General features: G+C 40.8%; 2 protein-coding genes across 2 annotated transcripts; both read right to left on the bottom strand.

Moving 5' to 3' along the window:
* Positions 1–1435: 1435 nt before the first annotated feature.
* Positions 1436–4576, bottom strand: gpn2 (GPN-loop GTPase 2). The gene is made up of 5 exons (XM_055042290.1): positions 3767–4576; positions 2953–3109; positions 2706–2866; positions 1830–1960; positions 1436–1635 (listed from the first exon to the last, which is right to left on the bottom strand). The coding sequence occupies exons 1-5, from the start codon at positions 4184–4186 to the stop codon at positions 1563–1565; spliced, it is 942 nt and encodes a 313-aa protein (XP_054898265.1). The 5' UTR covers positions 4187–4576; the 3' UTR covers positions 1436–1562.
* Positions 4577–5517: 941 nt separating this feature from the next.
* gpatch3 (G patch domain containing 3) lies at positions 5518–8765 on the bottom strand. The gene is made up of 7 exons (XM_055042288.1): positions 8315–8765; positions 7017–7474; positions 6737–6911; positions 6305–6364; positions 6073–6194; positions 5868–5995; positions 5518–5780 (listed from the first exon to the last, which is right to left on the bottom strand). Exons 1-7 carry the CDS (start codon positions 8730–8732, stop codon positions 5597–5599), a joined length of 1545 nt encoding a protein of 514 aa, XP_054898263.1. The 5' UTR covers positions 8733–8765; the 3' UTR covers positions 5518–5596.
* Positions 8766–9571: the final 806 nt, after the last annotated feature.

Here is a 9571-nt window from a genome sequence, read left to right as displayed (position 1 = left end):
CACGATTGAAACTTGTGCTAACAGAAAAGAGTTTAAGCCAGATTTAGAAAAAGGGAATATCTTCCATCCCAAAGACCAGACACAGGGCCAGTTGTGCAGAAACACAGATTTAATGTGGCTTCCTCTCCCCGCCTGACTTAATTTTTCTGCTTTGGCGAAAGGAAAGACTTGGAGCGGACTTTCGGGGATCTGGGAGCAGGTTTCTGCAAGCACATGCGCCATCTGCCGGCCGGAGCAGAGCCAACACGCGGCAGAAACTTTCAGCTATCGCTGCTTATCTGATGCGGTGCTGAAGGCTCTGATTGGCGCTGGTCTGTTAACCAGTTCTGCTCGCTCCGTTCCTGTGTGGCAGTCAGGGATCACTTCAGCTCCAGAGAACTGCATTCTGCACTATGAATGTTGAAGGCACCGCCGCTTAATCTCGCATCTGTTACATTTTATTTGGGTAAAAAAAAAAAAATTAAAAAAAAGCAAAATGTAGGTCTGCAGATGTATTGTGAAATGAAGTCCACCCTTATTTCAAAGGACAATATTGTGCAAAATCAACATTTTTGAGTTTTATATTATGTTATAATGTACGGAAGAGGATTAGGGCCACCGAAAAAAAAGAAGAAAAATAATTCTGACTTTAATCTTCTGAAATTAAAGTCAGAACTGTTTTATTTAATTTTTTTCCAGAGGCTCTAATCCTCTTCCGTAATAAAGTTATCCACTACTCATCAAAAACATACCTGCAGTGTTGAGGGCTTTGATTCTGTCACGCAGGTTTGAGAAATCCTTGAGTCTCCCGTGGCAACCGCTCATGGTGCCTAAACGCTTGCTCTCATGCAGACTAACACCAGCAGCAATTAGCAAACACCCGGAAGCATGTGCTGAGCTTAACGTACAAGCTGCTTCTCATTGAAGGTAAAAAACGATGTTTAAGCTTTAGCTGTGATGACGGATTGCACAGTCAGAAAGAGCAGGAGCTTCTTAAAGAGACAGAGGCCTAAATTCAAATCTTGGTCTCTTCAATTTTAAGTTAATGAAGCTTAAAATTTATGACATTTGCATTTTTATAACTGAAGTTAACATAGTTATTCTATTGCACTATAAAATGGCACCATGTGCCTCGAAAATACATCACACTGCCCCTTTAAAACTGTCTGATCTACAACAGAATCAGAATGTTTTCGTGATCATAGAAATGAATATCTTAGCTTCCCTGTTCCCACTCAAGAAAGGAATCCCCTCAAGATGACACCGCCATGTTTCACCATGAGTAGGATGTGATCCTGGTGATTTGCAGTATTAGTTTATGAAAAGTTCTGTCTTGGTCTTATCAGACCATACATTTTTAAATTATGCTGTAGTTTATGAGTGTTATGTGGTGCTGTAGAACACATGGCCACAAAAAGCAAAAAGAACAAAACAAAGTCTTTTACAAGTTTCAAAATTGTATATTATAAATGTTTTATTATAATAAACTTTGCATTACAAAAACCAACACAAATGCTGCCAAAACTGGTTCGGCGGTGCTAAAAATGCCTCCGGTTTTGTCCACTTCATTCGAGCTTTTGGTGTTACAGTTCCATCATTTCCTCCTCCACCGTCTTCTCGCCGGTTTCAACGTACCGCTCTTGCACTGCAAGAGTTCTAGTGGGTCAGACATTAAGGGAAAGCACATCAAAGTCCCACCAATGTTCAGTGCATGTTATTATTACATAATTTTCTGACATAACTGATAGTTCTGGTGAGGTATGACCTAACGGCCAGAGTATGCTAAACTTTAATGTGTTTAGTTTGACTCTGAACCCAGATGAGTCACCGCAGTGGCTGAGAAAGGATACGAGCTGAACTGGAAGTCTGCCCCCACAGCCGCTGACATCATCGCCTGCAGATTCCTCTCCTCCAGGTCTCCGAAGCAGTACCCGTTGGCCTTGTCCACCGCCCGTAAGACCTGAATCATGCTGTCCTTGTCCTGGGGAGAGGAAAAGCAGTAGCATGTGATCTGGGGACTTCCCCGAAAGAAATTCAGAGAAACTGTCCCTGACAAAACACGCGCCTAAAAATACTCTCACTGAAACCCTTGCCATACATATGAGGACATTTCTAGTTGTTCTTTCAGCGTCTTTTTTTTTTTTTTTTTTTTTTAAAGGGAGAGATTTTGATGTCTTCTAGAGAACACAGTGATCGGGCTTCCTCAATCTCAAGTTTGGCTTTGTGGGATAAATTAAGATACAGAGGAAGCAACAAAAAGTTGGACTTCTGATAAAAAGCCACATTTTGCTCCGTTCTCACCAATTGTCAAAGATTAGACTTGCTTTAAACTCGCAACATGAGGAGTAAAAGTGCAAAAAAAATAAAAAATAAATCACATGTCGTAATAATAGGTCAAATGAACATTTACAGTCCTGGAACAAATGCTAAGATTCTGCATCAGAAGAAAACAACCAGATGATTCTTTGTTTATAAGTCCTGTCAGGGAAAAATGCAGCAGAAAGAAGGAGCTCATTAATATTAAGCTACTATGAAGCTGATACATTATAACAAAACTGAAGACTTTAAACCTCTGGCGAAAGTTGCTTGGTAAGACATCCTTGAAATTTACTCAGGATTCCCACTGAAGCAAAACACTCCTTTTATTGCCAGTTCGCAGCACTTGAGACATTAAAGCTCACCGAGTTTCGCTACATTTGTGAAAGGACTGAAAGCTCCAGCGGTACCTGCACATTGAGAGGCACGAAGGACACGAGGCCGTAGTCTTGGATAACTTCCGCTAACTTTTCGTTAAGATGGCGAAACTTTTTAAAGAAGGGGTCTGCAGCCAAGTGATCGAGAAGATAGGTCAGGTCCATAACCTCCGTGTAAAAGTCGAGGTTGAAAGCTGTAAAACAAACAGTGGAGCGTCAAGCCACTTGGCAGAAATTCTTCTTGCTTCTCGCGTTATAATGCGAGTAACTCTTTGCATACCCAGTTTTCCATACTGTTCAATCAAGTCCATCTTGGACAGGATGTTGACGTGAGGAAGCTCCACGTGCAGCATGGTGGAGAGAGACGTGCACAGCACCGAGATGAACTTGGCCGGGTCGGCGCAGTAATGAGAGTCGACAAGGTGCGCTGCTGTGAGCTGAACATTAAAAATAAAAACACCGACAGTGTGACAGAATGAGAATCTATTCATCTCGTTTTTAGTTTGTTAAATTAGTATGCTGTCTACAGTGTCTTGTAAAAGTATTTATATGTATAGTTTTTTTTTTATTATCTGAACTTTTTTCACATTTGGGTTAACACACAGTTTCTTTGGATTATGATTCTACAAGTTTCCAATATTTTTGCCCATTGTTTTTAAAGTAACCACATCACCACCAGTCTTTTGCAACTTGTGGCATATATCTTTTTTTTTTTTTTTTTTTGTAGCAGGGATTGAGCTGGAGTACCCTCCATCAACTTTGACCAGTTTCCAAGTCCCTACCAAAACAAAAGCATCATGCACCATGTCTTACCATGGGGTGTTTTTTTTTTTATCCTATGATGTGTAATGTTAGAGTTCCTGCACACACATTATTTTGAATGAAGCTCTTTACTTGTGTTTTATGTCCTTTACAGAACAGCTGGACTTAAATATTGATATTAAAGTATGCAGATGTGAGCTCACTACTTCTGCACTGGGTTTTTCTCAGGAGTACTGGAGTAAAATGGGGATAGGCCTGTGGCAAGACACCGTATTTTTGAAAGCACTGCATAAAGAATGGGATCATTATTTATTATTGGTAAATAATCTCACTCTGAAATTCCACTTGGCCAGCTGTGAGAATATATTCTTCACTGAACTCTGGTGGGTGTAGAGCTCCACCTGTCCAGGACAGTCAAACAAGAAGTAGCAGTCACTGTATTGCGTCAGCTTGCTCTCCAGCCAGTCCAGGTTGGCCTCCACGTACTCCATGCAGTAAAGAAGTCCACCATTAGGCCCGAGTTTCAGGTTCTCCATGACATCATCCAGAGTGACCAGCTCCGCCACGTCCACTGCACAGGAGTAAGGAATCCCTTCGTTGGCCGGGTCCATGTTCACCACCACCACCTTGCGTCCCAGGCCGGTCAGGAACTCTTGCATCCCCTGGCAGTAGGTGGTTTTACCTGAACCTGGCGGGCCGATGACCACCTGACCGAAGCGCAGGGAGGGTTTGAGTCCAGGCTGAGCCGACATGGTGTCGAGGTGTTACGGACTGGGCGCAGAGGCTCACGGCAACTGGGACCAGTCAGACAGAGGCAGCAGGTGTGGCAGCATCAGGCTGTGCTGCTACCGAGCAGCTGCTGTTGCTACCAGTAACAAACAAAAATGAAGGCACAAAAAATTCGCTTCCTCGCGCTGAAAACTACACTAAAAATAATAGCAAGGATAAAAAGTCCTGGACCTTCCTTCGATAAACAAATTGAATAAATAACCTTAACGTGGAAGGTTTACATAAAACCTCCAATTAAACGTTACTTAAATAACTTATTGAGATTTAAGACGACCTTAAAAATCTACACCTAAACATCGGTATACCACACAACGTCACGTAAGTGTCAGGCACGCAAACTTCAGTTGCTAGCTTTCAGGCTAAAGCTACGAACGACATCCGGGTTATTTGGGTTGTTTTTCCAAAATAAAAGCAGCCATTTCTTGATTCACACAATTCCTACGCACGTTTTATTTTAAAATGTAACTTTATACTGTTGTTTAAAAAAAACAAAAAAACATTTGTCTTTCAAATTTCACCTTTGTTGTAATTAGATTAAAAAAGGAGAAAGTTAATTAAGAACCCACAGCAGGCATTTCAAAAGTACCCTATATTTAGTCAATTAAGAAATAAAAAAACAACAAAAAACACGCATCCAAATTATGTTTATGGGGAAGGATAAAACGGAATAAAGAGAAGAGGAATGTAATCTTTAAAGTGAAGGTACTCTGTTGCATAGTAAACTACATGCATTTCTCGCTACGCCTGAACTCTGTCAAGGGAGGGAGAGCCTAAAGATGGATCTAATTTTTAAATCTCAGTCAGACTTCTGTCAGCTCTACTTCTGTGCAGTGATTTCCTTCCATGGAGGTTAAACTGTACCCCAGGTTCTATTTTTGTTCTCCATTTTGTTGGCTGCTGACAGGTTTTCTCAAAGGACTGGCCTTTGACCAGGGTTTTTTTTTACCCCACTTACAAAAAAACAAACAAACAAAAAAAAAAACATTCCCACATCATAATGCTGCCACTATCACACTTATAAGTGAGCCTAATGAGTTCTGAGGGTTTGTTTTCCTCCACACGGTTATTAGGATGTAGACCAAAATGTAAAATTTTTGTGTCAGCTGAGCAAAAGGCTCCCTGGGATATGTTTACTTTGGGTTATGACAAACTGCAGGTAATAGCTGTGTTCTTGTTATTCTTTAGTAAATGGCATTGTCATAGTTTCAGTGCTGCAATTGAAAATACTAAATGAATATTACTTTGTGGACTAACAGAATCATTGTGAGGCACAAGGGGAAATATGGACACAAAATAAAAAAATAAAGAATTTTTTTATTATAAAAAGCTAATAAATACAACAGAGCTATACATTTTGCAGACAGAGCAACATGTCATCTTTTTGATCCGATGCTGCCACCTGGCTGCCAGCCTCTGTACTTCATGCTGGTGTTGGGTTGTAGCCTCCATAAGGTGTCGCCTTTATCTATGTCTTTGGGTTTGTCGTACACCGTACCGATGAGATAATCTGTTCTGGCCTTCTTCACAGGGTGCAACACCAACTTTTCTCCATGATATCTGCAGTAATAGAAATCCAGATTTCAGTTTCTTTCTTGAATTAAATCCTGTCCGTTTATTGATTCTCTTTCAAGTATTCACACTCACCCAAAGCCTCTTTTGCAGTGTGGATGTTGGCCCTCATTCTCCAGAGCTTCAGGAATCCCAACCTGGCTGCTTCCCAGCCCTTCGCCATCCCTCCAGCCCTGCTGCTCCATCACTCGTCGGCCAAAGCCCTAATCACATAAAAAACATGTGAGCAACATTCACACATAAGAGTACAGGAACATATGATCTGAATAAGCATGCTTACTTTAGTAAACCTCTCAAAGCTGCCAATCGACTGATTGTGTCCTGATCCGTCTTCAACACCGTCCCTCAGCCTTTTCTCATAGCGCATTTTTATGTAGTCACGAGCATCCATGTCGCCTCCATCTATGAGAGGAACGGTTAGCATTATTCTGACCATCAGGTTAAAAGGAATGCTGTTTAATTCATTATTTAGTGAAGATGACAATTACAGCTGATAGAAACGGCTCAGATACCTTTGTCATAGTAAACGCTCATGTCGACATCCCAGTCGTCTGCCGTTTGCTCGTCAAAATCTACAAAAATAGCAGAGCCACATTATTTTACAGGGAAGGTAGAGATTAGGTGCACCATTTTTTTCCAGCCAGTTTTTGTGTGACCAAGATGTGTTCATGTGTAAACATTTTTCACAGCAAAAAACAAAAAAAATGCTTAAAATATACATTTAACTTTTTTTTTGCTATATTATTACAGTAAAAAGTACTAGATCCACTGGAAGACTTTTTTCACCCAAGACATTTTGCAAGAAATGTGTAACTGCAAAAAATTTGCCATGGAACAGAATGTGGAGAAATTCAAGAGTTAAACATTTTACAAAGCACTGTATATTTCCAATTTTGAAAATCATCTGGAAAAACAGAATTATATTTGCTGTTTTTATGTCTTACCTCCCTCTTCCTCCTGCCAGTACTGAGCATCAGTGTAGAAAACCAGACCAGAACCTCCTTTTTCCCACTTTAGCTCAATCTCTTCCTCATAAAGCCTCTCTTTGCTTCGCTCCTGGCTGGTCACGTCGTCATGCAGGGCCTCGTGGCGTTCCCACTCTTCGCAGCGGTCATCATCCTGCAACCAGGCATTATTTTATAAACCCAAATGGAAAGATGATGGTTAGTTATGTATCTTGACAAAAACATTGTTTTTTTTTTTTAAACTCTTAATAAAACCTACATCGTCTGCATTTGACTGTGTGTCCTCCCCTTCTTCTTCATTCTGGGTGTCGTCAGCCTCGGTTGTGTGTACATCGTCAGCCAGGTGTCTCGATTTTGAAGTGGGAGCCTTCAGCGAGCCTGGCCCTGATATCTCGTGTCCGGCAGCTGTTAACACCGTCTCCTCAGTGGCAGGAAGGACGCACGTGTTGTGGTAGTGGAAGGGCACGTTTCCGTAGCGACGGCTGGAGCTGGTCTTCGGGAAAGTGAGACCCAGCTTTCGGATGAGGCGTGGAGGGAGGCGACAGGACTGGATGAGTTGGAGGAAGGCTTTGATGGTCGTGCCCACGTTCCCGTTCTGCATCAGAGCTGGTGGGTTCAGCTCAGGCAGCCTGCTGAGGTCAGCTTCAGTGAAGAGTTCAGTGAAGGAGACATGGTGGCGCTGCTCATACTTGGTTTTATAAGGGAAGGAACCTTCACCTGGAATGACAATATTGGGCAGACTTTATCTACAGCCTTAAACTTTTGATTTGTTCTGAAGATTTTGCTGCCATTCTTCTGTGATGTTGGGAACTTCAGTTCAAAACTTTTTACAAAGATGAGTTTGATCATCTGCATGAGTTCCACAAAGGTTCATTTGAGTGATAAAGGGCAATTTCATTGTTGCTCTGTTTGTTTTTTTTTTAGTATCACAACAAACTTGGATCAGGCACTATTTTAAACCCTTAAAATCTGTGTAACATATCAAATAAAGACTATTTACATCCCGGCCAAAAAACTAAAAAATTATTTTAAAAAATGAATTCCATAAAACAGCAGCGTCAATGGTGTGGCATAAAGAACCACAGATTCAGTTAAAAACAATAATCCTGGTCCAAGAAGGTTAGGACAAGAAGAAAAAGCAGTGAAATGATCATCCTTCAAATAAATAAATAAATAAACAAATAAACATCAAGGTGCATTTATCTTGATTAGATCAGGAAATGAAATTCCAAATCGCCCTGCAAAAAGTTTGTAGTGCAGACATTTAGACATCTAATTTAAACATGTCATCGACGTGAGAACTCATCAACTATAAAGCCCTTCACAAATTCTAACATATTGTTATCGTTATTAGTATTTTCTTTTAGATGTAGAAAAATAATTACATTTTCTTTCTTCCAAAGAGTATAGATGTGCATAAGAGCCGTGAGTAACGAGTAATTAAATTACTGCTTTATGAATTTAATTCCAATTTCCTGTCATAACAAAATGACAACAATGTAATCAAATGACCGTCTCCTTTATGTATATATCTATGACATTGCATCACTCACTAACCTTTGTCGTACGAGACTCTTATTCTCCTGATAACACAGCGTCTGGCCAGCCAGTTTCCCTTCGAGTCGATCCAGTGGTTCCCCGCATACATCCCGATGAACCTCTCCGCGTGTTCAGCGTGGACTGAAACGATACAACAGCACGACCTCACCGCCGCAGTCTTCGACACGCAGCTGCTCTGAGTCGATTCGTGGGCTTCTGGGGACACGCAGCTAGCTTTCTCGCCGTCTTGGACCACCGTAGGTTCGGACCCTTCGGGCTCCCGTAGAACTTCCGGTCGATGTCGGTAGTGAAAACAATGAAAGCCGCCGCTCTCTATAAACTGGCTGAAATAATTTCTCAGGTCCGCCGAGTGGAAGGCTACGGGAATGTTGCTGATAGCTAGGTACACAAGCTGTTCCGCTTCGCAGTCCGCCATGACTGTTTACGTTCTCGAACGAATTAGGAAACGTCACTTCCGCTACTGTGGCGGCTCTGCCACTGCCTACGCCCCCTACTGAGGAATTTCTGCTACTGCAAGAAACAAACTGAGGTTTACGGCAAGTCGTTGTGACATATAGTGAAACCGAAAACGACGCATGTTTCTCAAAAATGTTCTCCAGTAAAAAAAAAAAAAAAAAAAAAAAAAAAAAAGAAGCGTGTCAGCAGTTTGTAAAACCACATATCTTTTGCGGTCATGTTTGTGAAGTATGTTTCTGCCAGCTTTGGACATCAAAGTTGATCTTGAGCAATTGAAGTTCAGTCAACTTGGATCAAAACTATCTGGGGAACACCAAGTTGCATGAAATGTTTTGATCTTAACCTCTATGTTTCATGTTTCACTGGTCTGCAGAAAGGTGCAACTTCTTTCATGTGTTGTTCCAGCGCTAACAGACTGGGAGACACAAATTTCCAACTGAGAGACAATAAAGGTTATTTCTATTCTATTCTATTCTATTCTATTCTATTCTATTCTATTTTATTTTATTTTATTCTATTCTATTCTATTTAGCTCTACCCATAGAGCTAAATAGAATGTGCATATATGTATATTCTGTTTAGCTGTATATATTTTTCCTTCCACTTTTCATAGGAGGTGTAACTTTGTGTTGGTATGTCACATAAAATCCCAAGTAAAATATATGGAAGTTTGTTGTTGTAGCGTGACAAAGCACAGAGTTTCTTATATTACTTTTTGTGATATCGATGGCAGAATAGCTGGTATAAGTAGTAAAATATCAAAATATGATCAAAGTTAAATTGACAAATCTCAAAAAG

Source organism: Poeciliopsis prolifica, unplaced genomic scaffold (genome assembly GCF_027474105.1).
Source record: "Poeciliopsis prolifica strain line A6 unplaced genomic scaffold, Auburn_PproV2 SCAFFOLD017, whole genome shotgun sequence".
NCBI classification, from domain to species: Eukaryota; Metazoa; Chordata; class Actinopteri; order Cyprinodontiformes; family Poeciliidae; genus Poeciliopsis; species Poeciliopsis prolifica.
This window is presented reverse-complemented; position numbering and strand designations above follow the sequence as displayed.